General features: G+C 42.5%; 1 protein-coding gene across 1 annotated transcript in view; it reads right to left on the bottom strand.

The window, feature by feature from the left end:
* LOC144490016 (putative cation-transporting ATPase 13A4) overlaps positions 1-14699 on the bottom strand; it is an 89612-nt gene that overhangs the window by 6787 nt on the left and 68126 nt on the right. Inside the window, exons 24-28 of the mRNA XM_078207846.1 lie at positions 11607-11703; positions 10753-10825; positions 10279-10453; positions 7402-7610; positions 550-638 (exon numbers count right to left, since the gene is read on the bottom strand). Coding sequence (XP_078063972.1) covers positions 550-638; positions 7402-7610; positions 10279-10453; positions 10753-10825; positions 11607-11703 — 643 coding nt within the window. The remainder of the gene's footprint in view (positions 1-549; positions 639-7401; positions 7611-10278; positions 10454-10752; positions 10826-11606; positions 11704-14699) is intronic.

Genomic DNA, 14699 nt, shown 5'->3' with positions numbered 1-14699 from the left:
TCCACTGGAGTTTAGAAGAGTGAGGGGTGACTTGATTGAAGTATATAAAATTCTAAATTGTTTCAATAACGTAGATGTGGAAAGGGTGTTTCCTGTTGTGGGTGAGTCCAGAAATAGGGGCACTGTTTAAAATTAGGGTTCACCCTTTTAGAACAGAAGGGAGGAGAAATGTTTTCTCTCAGAGGGTTTTGAGACTTTGGCTCTCTCCCTCAGAAGGCTGTGGAATCAGGGTCACTAAATATATTTAAGGAGGATGTAGATAGATTCTTTTTAGGCAAAGGAATCAAAGGTTATTGGGGGGTAGATGGGAATGTGGAATTTAAAACACAAACAAATCAACTAAGATCATATTGAGCAGGCGTGAGGAGTCAAATAGCTTATCTTTGCTCCTATTTCACATCTTCGTAGGTTTGTATAATATTGGCAATTATTGTACCAAGAGGGGTAAAATACTATTTCAGTGAAGGAGCAAAGCAGCCTAATCCACAACCGTTATTTTCCATTCCTGCTGAAGTTGAATGTTACACCTTTATGGCTTTATGTACTTACATCCAGTGCATTGTATAAAGTATCCTGCTCACCGAAAAGGAAATAGAGACATGTTCCAACCTGAGCCAAAAGGACAAGCATAAAAATATCTGAAATCAAAGAGAAGATAACCAATGAATGAAAAAGCTGGGGAACTAACAATGTGTCTTCCCTATTTCCAACATAAATTAACCAGTAGTTTGTATCCAGCATCATCTGATCTTAATTCAGACTTTCCAGCACAAGTGAGCTAATTTGTTTTTAGGGCTAAATCAGTACTCCCAGGAGAGAACAGCTCTTGTTAAGATGACACATTGGAAAATCATGGGTACACTGAAAATCAAAGCCTGTGCCGCCATGGTGCATTTCCTGTGATGAGCTCTTCATCAGGAATGGACAACAGTTCCCTTTAATTCCTTATAGAATCATAGAATCCCTACATTGCAGAAAGAGGCCATTTGGCCCATCGAGTCTTCACTGACCACAATCCCACCAAGGTCCTATTCCCGTAATCCCACATATTTACCCTGCTAATCCTCCAGACACTAGGGTCAATGTAGCATGGCCAATAAGTGCCAAATGACCACATACATGTCTAGCAAGCTTTGTTCTTAGTGCAATCTGCCGAAAATGGTTCAGATGAGGAATATAGAAGCAACTGAGCAGCGTGATAGCATTCTATCACCCACATACACCACCCAGTCTGTGATCTCGAAGTTTGTGGCATCTTTAGATTAAACTGAAATATAATCTTGTAAATCTCTTAACCGTATAGATAGAAGAAAGATACAGAGAACTATAACTCTGTTGTTCTTTTGAAGTGCCATATCATCAACAATTTTACAAGCATTCTTCTTTGATTTACAATTTTTATTCAAACCCTCTAAGTATTAACTTTTTTTCGGAATAAGGTTTCACAGGAACTGGTCACTCTCTAGCACCTATTGTCGGCAAATTTGTTGAAGATACAAAGGTAGCTAAGAAAGCAAATTATGAGGAAGTTACAAAGAGTCTGTGATGTGATATAGATCAGCTAAGTGAGTGGCAAACATTGACAGGGGGAATATAATGTGGGAAAATGTGAGGGTTCCAACTTTGAAGGAAGAATGTAAATAAAGAACATTATTTAAGTGGACAGAGCCTGCAGAATGCTCCAGTGCAGAAGGATGTGGGTGTCTTTGTACATGAATCACAAAATGTCAGCATGCAGGCTCAACAAATAATCAGGAAGGCAAATGCAATGTTGTCCTTTATTGCATGTGGGATAGAGTGTAAAATAGGGAAGTCTTGCTGTAAAGGACATTTATGGGACTGCACCTGGAATACTGTACACAGTTTTGGTCAACTTACTTAGGGAGGGACATAATTGCGTTGGGAGCAGTTCAGAGAAGGTTCACTAGGCTGATTCCTGGGATGAGGGGTTTGTCTTATGAGGGAAAGTAAGCAGCTTGGGCTTATGCTCATTGGAGTTTAGAAGAATGAAAGGTCATTTTATTGAAACATTTTGACAAAAAAGATACTGAGAGGATGTTTCCCCTGTGAGGGAATCTGGAACTGGGGGCGCTGTTTCAAAATAAGGAGTCTCCCATTGGAGATTGAGAGAGGAGGAATTTCTTCTCTCAGAAGGTCACTCGTGTTTGGCTGGATCTTTGAATATGTTAAAGGCTGAGTTAGACAGATTTTTGATTGGCAGGGGGATCCAGGGTTATGGGGGGGGGGGGGGGGGGGGGGGGAGGCAGGAAAGTGGAGTTAAAGCCACAGTCAGATCAGGCATCATCTTATTGAATGACAGAGCAGGTTCAGGGGGCCATATGGCTCCTTTTTCTTAGGTTCTTATGGCCATTCATGATATTTGGGTTTCGACTGTGATAGATTTTCTTTTTAGGTGTTGTTGTTCCCACCTGTTTAATGATTGTGCTGGCTTGATCTAATTTGTGGAGTCAGTTGCAGTTGCACAGTGTAGTGAGGTTTGGGACCGGAACAGCAGAAATAAGGACCTGAGCAATTGCATTTTTTTAGCCTTGATTTTTTAAATAATGGATCTTGGGTAACTTTAAAGGGTGCAAAGATTTAAAGGTACAAATCAGGATAACATATCGCTTGTGCAAGGCTTGGTTGTTCAGGCTAAAACCTTAAAAAAACACTTAGACCACTTCAGGGCCAGGGAGATTGCTGCCCCCAGTGCCAGCCCTCAGCTTGAAGTTGACTTTGCGTTGGCCCCTCCGGATAGTGAAAGTTTGGACTCTGAGATGGAGCCTGGAGAAGTGGGCCTCCAGGCTGAAGCAGAACCTGAGGAGGAAATGCTTCGCGAACTTTGATGTTCCCTCTGAAAAAGAAGGTCCGCAGTTCTTTCTGTCCTCAAGGAACCAAAGTTTCTTTTTTGGCTTTCAGGTTGGGACTCCATCCTCCTTTGCAAGTTTGGGAATAATAGGCTCAATCTGGTATGAAGATGTCGGCCCATCAGCAGACCTGTTGTGGTGTGTGGTGTGATCCTGTAATCGAAGAAAAATCATTCCAGTTTAGTCTCCAAGGATGCCGCCGGTTGTTTCTTCATACTATTGTTGAAGGTTTGAACCGGCCGTTCTGCCGATCCATTTGATGAAGATTGATAAGGTGCAGTTCGGACATCTCGGATACCATTGGAAAGCATGAAGTTCTGAAAATCACTGATAGGAAAGGCTGTGCCGTTATTGGAGACCAGAACGTCCGGTATCCATGTGTGCTGAAGTTTAGCCACAATTTCTTGATCATAGCCTGAGTAGTTGTGGAACTCATGTGGTGCACTTCCAGCCACTTGGAGTGCATCCGCCATGATTAAAAACATAGAACCTATAAAGGGACCTGCAAAGTCCACATGCACGGGCACCCATGGCCTGCCAGGCCACTCCCATGGGTGAAGGTGGGAGTTATTGATTTTCCTGGCACAGGTCACATCGCTTCACCAAATCTGTGATGTCAGAATCAAGACTGGGCCACCAGATGTAACTCCTGGCCAACATCTTAATTGTTGATACTCCGAGGTGGCCATTACGTAGTTCCATTAATATTGGACATTGTTCTGGGGGCAGAACAATTACTCGGGCCTCTAAAGAATGATCCCATCCTTAACACCAAGTTCAGCTTTCTGAATAAGATAGGGTTTCATTTCTTCAGATGGTCATCCTTGTAATCCTACATGTAGGATCATGTGTCTAATTTTGGGTAAGGTTAGGTCTTCTTTGGATCCAGGCTTTGAACTGCCTTGCTGACACTGGCAAGGTCTCCAAAATGTTCAGGGTCATCACAACCTCTTCTACTGCTGGTGAAGGAGCCAGGCTTGTAGGCAATGGGAGGCAACTCAGTGCGTCCACATTAGCTATCTGGGTCACAGGGCAATGTTCTAGAATATATGGCTGTCAATAGCAAGGCCCAGTGCTGTATCTGAGTGGAGGCAATGGGGCGGGGGGGTGGGGGGGGGGGGGGGGGGGGGGGGGCGTGCAATTACCTTGTCCTCTTTGAAGAGGCCCACTAAGGGTTTATGGTCAGTAACTATTAAAAAATGTTGACAATAGACGTATTAATGGAATTTTTTCACACCCAATGTGACCACCAACTCTTTCTTCACAATTTGAGAATATTGTCACCCTGCATTTGAAAGGGTCCTGGAGGCATATGCACTGGGCTTCTCCATCCCGTCTTTCCAGCAATGTGACAGCACTGCACCACCCCCGTATGGGGAAGCATCACAAACCAAAATAAGTTATTTCTTCGGGTCAATATGGACCAGTAGGTTGGATGACAGTAAATGATGTTTGACCTGAGAAAAAGCCTCTGTCTGCAAAGCTCCCCAAGATCACCTGTGGTATTTCTGTAGAAGAGCATGTAAGGGGGCCAGCATGGAAGCTGAATTCAGTATAAATTTTCCGTAATAATTGACTAACCCCAGGAAGCATTTTAGCTCTGTGGTGTTCCTTGGGATCAGTGCCTCCTTGATGGCCGTCTGGAAAACATATTTCTCCCTCTTGAATGGACTCCTGCCCTGGAAAATCATTGCAGGACTTCTTCTCGGTTGACCAGGTGTTCCTGTTCTAAAGCCCCTGTGACCAAGATGTCATCTAAATATACTGCTACCTTGAGTAGCCCTTGAACGATGTTCACCATAACCCTCTGGAAGATGGCAGATGCCGACGAGACCTCAAAAGGCAAACGGGTATACTCATAGAGTCCCTTATGTGTGTTGATTGTCACGTTTCCTAGAGGACTCGTCCACTTCAAGCTGGAGATAGGCCAGGCTCGTATCCAACTTGGAGAACAAATTGCCACCTGTTAATTTGATGTACAGCTTTTCGATCTGAGGCATCGTGTACCTATCGGGGTCAGAGACCCAATTGACCGTCTGTTTATAATCCCCGCAAAGACAAACTGATTTGTTGTGTTTAAGAAAAGAGGCTATTTGCACGGACCATTCTGCAAATTGCACAGGCCTCATTATATCCAAACTTTTGCGACATCCTATTTCAGTTTCCACCTTCTTCAGCATGGAGTAAGGGACTGGTCTGACTCTGAAATACCTAGATGTAGTGTCGGGGTCAATATAGATCTTGGCCTTTGCTCTTTCTATTTTCCTCAGGCCCCTCCTGGTAACCTCATACTATCCTCCCATGGCTCCCCTGAAGATTTCCAACCTGTTGAGTGAAATCTGCTGAAGCTAATCTCTCCCCATAGGGCTTGGTCCGTACCCCCATACAACAATGAGCGAGAGGGCTGACTGCTGTCTAGGTTACCAGGGCCACTGTAGTGCCTTTTATTTGTAAAGGTTCCCTCGTGTAGGTGACCAGCCTGGCCTTCATATCTTCTAACCTCAGGATTAGTTGCCTATTGTCTCTGGAAGAGGAGATACCCCTGCATGGAACGCTCAGGTACCAGCCTCGGCTTCCTTCCTAGGCAGCATGCATTTTGCCTGTTCCTGAAACATCGCTGTGGCTGTGTTCTTTGACAGTGCTTGCAGTAATCCATCCACTGGCAACTATACCCTTCTAGAGTATATTCTTTAATGCTCTTAGTGTCAATATTGTTGTTCCTTGACTGTCTGGTGATGACATTAGGGTTTCTATATTGAATGTGACTCTTTATTACTTGATTGACACAAGCACTCTCTCTCCATTGAGGACTGGTTGCATGAGGTCCCTCTCACTAGTTGGAAGACATTGTTGTTTGATGCCCCTTATAACTCCTGAGTCCTTTTATCCATCTTCTCACGTCTCAAGGCTCAACAGCTTTTTGTAAGTCCAAATTGGATTCTGCTAACAGCTTCTTTTGGATGGTTAGGTCATTTATTCCACAGACCAATCTGTCCTGCAACATTTCACTAAGAGGCAGTCCAAATGCACAACGTTCAGCTAGTTGCTGAAACCTAACCAAGAACTCAGTGATAGGTTCGCCAGGGGTTCTCTCAGCCATGTTGAAGTGATATATCTGGAGAATTACTGGGAGCTTCAGGTCATAGTGGGTTTTTTTAAAACCAGGTCCACCAACTCATTAAAAGTTTTCTGGATAGGTCAGATTTCTTATTACACTGAAAGTTGGTGCGGTGCCCTGTATGCTGTTAACAATATCACTTCTTGCTCTTTGTCCCCTTCAATGTTGTTAGTATAGAAGGAGTAACGCATGCACCCCGTGAATTGGGCCCAGTGTTCCCCATTGGTGTCACAGGGCTCCACTTTCCCGAAAAGAGGCATAATGGCTGTTCCTTACCGGATAAATTCTTGACGTTCAGAGGTTCTCCAGAGGGAAAGATGGAGGAAGAAAAACATTTTCTCCTCATTGCCACTGTAGTAATTTAGCCACATGCTGGTTTCCATCACTAACACCCTTTATTGTGAACCAAAGGAAAAGGCCACTCCCATGGGTTACAGTCAGATAGTCTTCACCTCGGGACCTCCAACTCCGGTCTTGCTAAGGTTGCAGGCTTGAAAATCCTGGCTGGCTGCTTCCCATTCATTGAACCTATGCTCGCTCAACAAGGCAGCTTGCAGTCCATGAAGCCTACGGGGCGATCTATAGTATTAATGGTCCACTAATGATCCATGGTTGTCATGACAGTATCCTTCCATGTAATTAGGTCAATCTGAATCCAACCACTCCACACACACGCTTCAATCAGAGGTTTCTGAATAAAATCCAGAGATGGGAATATTTGCAACTTCAACTCTCCCTGGCTAAATGGCAGGGCAACGAATTGTAGCATCTTATTATTTTCTCAGATGAGACTGGCTAACTGAACATGAAGTTGGAGTCTAACCTGAGTTTCCAACATATGGTGATGATGGCTGGGGCAGCACAGTGGCACAGTGGTTAGCATTGCTGCCTCACAGCGCCAGGGACCCGGGTTCAAATCTGGCCTCGGGTCACTGTATGTGTGGAATTTGCACATTCTCCCCGTGTCTGCATGGGTTTCCTCAGGGTGCTCCGGTTTCTTCCCACAATCTAAAGGTGTGTGGGTTAGGTTGATTGGCCATGACAACTTAACCCTAGTGTCCAGGGGATTAGCCGGGTAAATATGAAGGGTTACGGAGGTAGGGCCTGGATGGAATTGTGGATGGTGCAGACTTGATGGGCCAAATGGCCTCCTTCCGCACTGTAGGGATTCTATGATCCAGAAGGAGAGCTGTCATTGATATTTTCAGTGGTACTTAGTTCACTTAGATATGACTCAAAATATAAAAAATTGGCACATCAAATAGTGCAATCTGGATTTTTGAAAATCCATATCTTAATGTTAGCTACTGAGGAATAATTTCAAATCAATTATTAAATATATACATTTATATTTAGCTGAAAATCTGAATAGATAATAATTTCATTGAAGCTAATAGAAATAACAAGCTTCCTTACAGTTAGTATAGATTGGTTTTCGATAGGGCTTTCCTTTGCTGAATACAATTGCTGTCGTTATACAGTTGAAAAGGGATAGAAGGTACACAGTGGTATTCTCATAGCTCCTATAGCTATCTTCATTTGATGCCAGCCGGTTAGCAACAGCATCTGTTGTCTTGTTAGTTGTAGTTATGTCATCACTGGTTAGGTTTGTGGGTCTACAAGCTCTGCAAAGAGAAATTATTAAAGACTTTTAAATACAATTATAAGTTCTTTAGTATGATTGATTGTCAAATATCAAAGTGCCTTTGTCCCTCTGTAAAGTCCCTATAACTACTAGAGGTAAGTAGAAAAAGTAACATGACCAGACTTAATTGTCATTTCTTGAGTATGCCAACGTAAGGGGTCTTGTGTGATGGGTTGGTATATATTATCAGAAGATAACTTGGTCCCATTTTTCAAAAAGACATTAAAGTCAATCCCTGGGAAAGAAAATTAAGTTAAGCTTAAAACAGGCTGCTGATTCACAATCAGCCAGTTTCTGCATGGAATACCTCTAAACTCAGAAGTTAACAGAACATATCATAGAGATATCATAGAATCCCAAAAGTGCAGAAGAGGTCATTCGGCCCATCGAGTCTCCATCAACTCTCTGACAGAGTGCCTTACCAGGCCCTCTTCCTGTAACCCCACACATTTTCCAAGGCTAATCCATCTAACCTAAACATCTTGGGACACTAAGGGACAATTTAGCATGGCCAATTCACCAAACCTGCACACCTTTGCACTGTGAGAGGAAACCGGAGCACCCAGAGGAAATCCATGCAGACATGAGGAGAACTCCACACAGACAGTCACCCAAGGTCGGAATTGAACCTGGGTCCCTGGAGCTGTGAGGTAGCAGTGCTAACCACTGTGTCACGTGCAACCCATATCATTATCGATGGTATAAATAAACACTGAGCAGGTACAGTAGTTGTAAGGAACCCCAATACAGCTTTAGAAAGCAGAGATCACACCTGATCCAATGTTTTGAAGAGGTAGTGAGAACGAAGAATTAGGGAGATTGCATGATCATCGGCTACTATTTCTAAAAGGTTTTTGATCAAGTGCCACATGAGGCATTAAGTGAAAATAATATATCTCAAAGTGTAGAAAATGAAATTAAAGATTAAAAGGGTTATGAAAAGGAGACTTTTTCATGGATCTTTCTCAATGAGCTTCAATAATGAATGAAATGCTTGAGTGTTCAATCTTTTTCTGTTCATTATATGCCTCATAATCAAGAAGAGAGCATAGCCAATACAATAAATACATTTTCAGATGACTCCAAATTGTGTAACAAAATCACTAAAAGAGGAAACCAGATTGAAAGTTGATATGGTTAGGTTGGGACAGTGGGTTCCAATGTAGAGGAGTGGGAAATTATAAACATAGATACTTAAAATAAGGGCAAGGAATTCAATATGAATGAGTGTTAGTTATAAATTAGTATAAGGGAGAAAAAAATTGGATGTGAACATTGGCTGCTCCCTCAAGCATCAAGCTCAGCGTAAGGAGGCCACATAGAAAAATAGTGCAGTGGGATGGGAGAATCACCTCCAATTTCTCTTTCATAAAACCAAGTTGACTCTGCCTGATTCTATTATGATTTTCTAAATATCCTGTTATAACCTCCTTAATAATACATTTCAGCAATTTCCCTATGACAGATGTTAGGTTAACTGGCTAAAAGTTCCCTGCTTTCTGTCTCCCACTTTCCTTGAATAAAGATGTCACATTTGCCGTTTTCCAATCTGCTGGGAGCCTTCCAGAATCTAAGGAATTTTCAAAGATTATAACCAATGCCTCTTATTAACTCTGCAGCCACTTTAAGACCTTAGGGTGCAGGCCATCAGGTCCTGGGAACTTCTCCATCTTTAGGTCTCATAGTTTTTCCAGTATCTTTCCCTAGTTGATAGCAATTGTTTTAAATTCCTCCCTCCCTTTCACCTCTTGATTTTCAAGTATGTTTGAGAATTTTTCTCAGTCATCGACAGCGAAGATTGGCACAAAATACCTGTTTAATGCTTTTGCCATTTGCTTGTTTGCTATTGTTAATTCCCCAGGCTCACTCTCCAAAGGACCAAACTTGTTTTAGTTACTTTTCTTTATATTAAAAAATTTGTAGAAACTCTTACTATCTGTTTTGGTATTTCTAGCTAGCTTTCTCTCTTTTTATTTACTTATTCTTTGCTAGTTCTTAAAGTCTATCCAATCTTCAGACCTACCACCAGTTTTCAGTGATTATATACAGTGTTTCTTTCAACTTTACACTATCCTTAATTTCCTTATTTAGACACCGATGATGCATTCTTCTCAAGGTGTCTTTCTCTCTCACTGGGGACAACAGTTGCTGAGAATGATTAAATATCTCCGTAAAAGTTTGCATTGCATCGCTACTGTCCTATCTTCTGTCCTACCTTCTACCCCAATTTTGCAGTTCATTTTAGCCAATTCTGCATCCGTACCCGTATAATTACCTTTAATTTGATACAAAACACTTGTCTTAGATCCATAAATCTCGCCTTCAAACTATCATGTTCTATTCTATCATGTTATCACCAGTGTTGCCCATATTGCTCCTTTACTATGACGTTATTGATTAATCCAGTCTCATTGCACATGACCAGGTCTAGAGTAACATGCTAGCTGAGGCAAATGACATAAATGCAGTAAAAGGGTAGCTGGAAAAACACTATATGGTGAAAAGAATAGATGGATATGGGGTTAGATGATGAAGTCTGGGAGGAGACATTTGTGTAGCATAAATAACAGCATGGACCTGTTGAACCAGATAGCCTGTTTCTGTGGTGTAAATACTTTAATAATGTAAAGCATGTTAATGCTTGGTACCTGTATATATCTGTGCGCGTGTACCAAGGTTGTTGCTGAACCATGATGAATCCAAACACATGTAAAACCAGGCTAAGAACAACGTTGAGAATAACTGACAGCAGCAAAGGTGGAGAGATAAGCTGGCCAGGGGGTCGATTCAGGTCCAACTGTGGATGTGCATGGTTGAAACTCACTGAAATAGAAATAAAAATTTGAATGAGCTCACCTCAGTTCATTTATACAAATATCTTGAATCTGCTGAATATCTCGAATCTGCTGAAACCTCTCCCAAATATTCCTAAATACTGAGTGAGTATTATATACCATCACTATGACAACATGAGAAAACTGGCAGAGCTAGTTTATATAAATGATAACATATCTACGGTTGAGTCACAAGACTGCAACATATTCAACAGGTCTCAACAATTTCAAACTGGAACAGCAAAGAATTTTGAGTGTACATTGAGACCCAGCTGTAACAATACTTACTTGTGATACCAATAACAGTCGTAATAGCCAGATCCTCAAACAAAAATTGATAATTCCCAAAAGTATTTGATTCCTAAATTGAAAAAGCAGTTTTATGTTAATAGATTGAATATATGTAACTTGTAAATTTATAGTTTATGTTAGAATAATGTGTACAGACTCTGCAGTTGCTCAGATTGTTGCCAGCGTGTGGACAGAAAGTAGGTTGCACAGTACTGGAGTACGAGTAGCACAAAATACATTTCTTCATTAGATTAGCATGCAGAAGACAGCCACAAATAATGTCTCAATGTGATTGAAACTTTTATATATGCTGCTTTATAAAATAGCTGGAGTTGTGAAATTTCAGAGGACCAGGATGCGCTCCCTGAAAACCTAATTGGCACGTTTGTGTCATGTTGTGTTAACTTTGTAGACTGGGTGGAACCTGGATTTAATTCTTGAGGTGTGCTTACTTAACTTTGGTTTAAATATGTTCTTTAGTAGCAGCAATACTGGTGAGTTTTCAAGCAGGATTCAGAACAATCTGATGAAAAGTGATCAACCTGCAGTGTAAACTCTGGTCCTTTCTGCATGGGTGCTGCCTGACCTGCTGTGTATTTCAAGCGTTTTCTGTGTTCAGATTTCCAGCATCCTCAATATTTTACTGTTGTTTCCGAAAAATAAATTTGTCTTTCAGTTCCAGCATTTCAAATCTGAATGGATTTGGTGGGCTTTATAGATGGTGCTCTAAATTTTAACCAAAATCTTTTTGAATCCACATATAAATATGTATATAGAAAATTTGACCGAACAAAAGTAAAACGTGAAAATCTTCCAATTCCGGAAAGGTAAATTCGAAAAATTACTCATACCCAGTACAGACACAAAACCCCAACATACTGGATCAAGCTGTAGAGAGCCATATACTTAAATATGCAAAACGAGGAGACCAGTGCTGCCCTTCCCTCCCTGTTGGAGAAAAAAAAGTAAAGACATTTATCATTAAACTGTTAATAAAAGCATTATATGTGACCAATGCTTTTCATTCCTAAACCTTGCCTGCCTAGCCTGAATCTATTCTCTTCTTCAGGGATGGTCAGTGACTACGTCCTTCTGTGTGTATCATTACTGAATGACATAAGATGCTCATTGTCTGTGTTGCCATGCCTATGTCACATAAAAGTCCGCTGTATTGTAGCCTAAGGAGGCACATGAGCAATACTGAATTCAACATAAACACTGCACGCTGAATAGTTGGAAGTTGGAAAAACCTTGATTGAAAAATTTGCCATTTCAACTTGAGGCTTTTTCACACTGCTTAAGAAAGTTACTCCAGAATGTATTTTTAAGGCAGTGATGGATAATGCATGAATATGCTAGGAAGACAGCATTATACAGCTAGATCCTGCATCATTGTTTCAAGGTATCTTACTTCACTATTGAATTAAATGCAAGAATGACTTTGACCTACAATGTTGAAAGAGACACACTTATGTACCACATTTAAAATCAATAGAATTTTAAATCTAGAGATTATTTCTGGCATAATTTATGGGAATGATATAGCACCACTGAGAGCGGCATGATGGCACAGTGGTTAGCACTGCTGCCTCACGGCGCCAGGGACCCGGGTTCAATTCTGGCCTCTGGTCACTGTCTGTGTGAATTTGCACATTCTTCCCGTGCCTGCGTGGGTTTCCTCCGGGTGCGCAGGTCTCCTCCCACAGTCCAAAGATGCGCGGGTTAAGTTGATTAGCCATGCTAAATTGACCCTTGTGTCAGGGGCATAGCAGGGCAAATATATGGGGTTACAGGAATGCGGCCTGGGTGGGATTGTGGTCGGTGCAGACTCGATGGGCCGAATGGCCTCCTTCTGCACTGTAGGGATTCTATGAAATGACAGATAGCATGTTTGTTGAATGATGCACCATACCCTTGCTCCACCCCAGCCAAAGTCCAAGCCATGCACATCGGTTTGAAATGTAGGAATGTGTGCAAGTAAGACCATTCATGCCATAAGTAGCAGTTATCTCGAGGGCAGTGCATTTTGGAAAGCTTCCTCAATGCACGTGCAATGCATTTTTGCCACCCACCCAAACTTGAGTCAGTTGGCAGAATTTATTGCTCCCCAGATGCAAACTGGGAGGAGGTGGGAGAGCCATTTGACGAGGTGGGAAGGGTTACAATGAAGACCCCTTCACCCTCAAGTCCAAAAATAGAAGGGAGGCCTCCTTGTTTGAAGTCCAATCGAGGAGGCTGATCACCGAGACTTTCTACTCATGGGCAGCTGACTACATTTAATTCCCTCTCGCCAGCCACCTGCAGGCTGAGTAAGCATGTGGCTTTGCTAAAATTGCAGGATTCTCTATGGGGTGAATTTCTGCTGACAATACAGCTAATGACTTTGGTGCATTACCCAAGCACACATGCACAGCATGCTTACATTGAGAGCCATGCCACCACAGGAAATGCAATTGAGCAGTCTAGTGGTGTGCTGAAACATCAGTCCAGATCTTCTTCTGGTTTCTGGATCGTGGGAGACCATACATACCCCAGAAAATGCGTGACAAGATCCCTCAGAATTCCCAACGCACTGACTTCATGGGAATTGCGAGGAAAATTTGAATTTCTGATGGCCAATTCCCCAATAAGGTCTCCAAATCTCATAGAAACCCTACAGTGCAGAAGGAGGCCATTCGGCCCATCGAGTCTGCACCGACCACAATCCCACCCAGGCCCATATATTTACTCGCTAAGCCCTCTAACCTACGCATCTCAGGATTCTAAGGGGCAATTTTTAACCTGGCCAATCAACCTAACCCGCACATCTTTGGACTGTGGGAGGAAACCGGAGCACCCGGAGGAAGCCCACGCAGACACGAGGAGAATGTGCAAACTCCACACAGACAGTGACCTGAGCCGGGAATCGAACCCAGGACCCTGGAGCTGTGAAGCAGCAGTGCTAACCACTGCGCTACCGTGCCGCTCTGTGATAGAGGCAAAGACTTCAGACAGTTCTGATTTATTTACCTGAATAATTTCCCAGGTAATGTTTGCCAGAAAGGTCTGAGTCTAACTCATACGTAATTATACAACTATCCTCCTCCGACCATACCTCCCAACCACATCACAACGAACCTCTCAACACTCCATTTACCCCCTGACATGACCTGACTAGCTCCAACCACCTAAATCCCCCGACCTGACCCACTTCATCCACCTGCCACCCTATCCACCTTCTACCTACCATCTGCCACCCTATACACATTCTTGTGGCACACCTGGGTCTTTGGTCACTTGCACAGCCTTTTGACCATTTGTGTGGCGGGCCCGCCATGTACCCCTGGATACAGAGTATTGTTCCTGTTTGCCAAACAGAAATTGCAGCCCTGTTCTCTAGGACAGATATGCTTTTCGCATGACTGGTCAGCAGCTAGCTCATCCAGTTGCAATGCACCTGCCCTTTTAGGGGTGCAAGCTATCTTTAAATAGTGTGATAAAATTATGATTTTGGGCCTCTGCTGATGTGTGTGATCTATGAACGGCAGGACTGTAAGAGAAAGCAACAACAAGACTGTTGGCTCTCTGCCTGCGTTTCAATCAACAGACACAGGTTATTCATAAAGCCCGTTGTCCATTTGGAGATGCTCGTCAACTAATCCACTTCATGTCTCAGCAAGGATCCTTCAATCTGATTGTTTAAGGAGACATGCCATTGCTTGGCCTGTTCACTCTTGGCCACAGGTCCCCTGCAGAGGATGTCCCTCTGTGTTTGGTTCTTCAGTTACACTGTGTAAAAACCCACAGGTTTGTTGGCAGATTTAGGTGCAATAACTACATCACCATTGTCTGCAAATGTTGGGCAGGATACAGATTCAATTAACTATCTCACCACTTGGAGTCAGTGCTTAATGGTAAAAAAAGGTAATTCGAACCACTTGGCTATGTTTGAAGCTGGACATTAA

The sequence above is a fragment of the Mustelus asterias genome, chromosome 3, assembly GCF_964213995.1.
Source record: "Mustelus asterias chromosome 3, sMusAst1.hap1.1, whole genome shotgun sequence".
NCBI classification, from domain to species: domain Eukaryota; kingdom Metazoa; phylum Chordata; class Chondrichthyes; order Carcharhiniformes; family Triakidae; genus Mustelus; species Mustelus asterias.
This window is presented reverse-complemented; position numbering and strand designations above follow the sequence as displayed.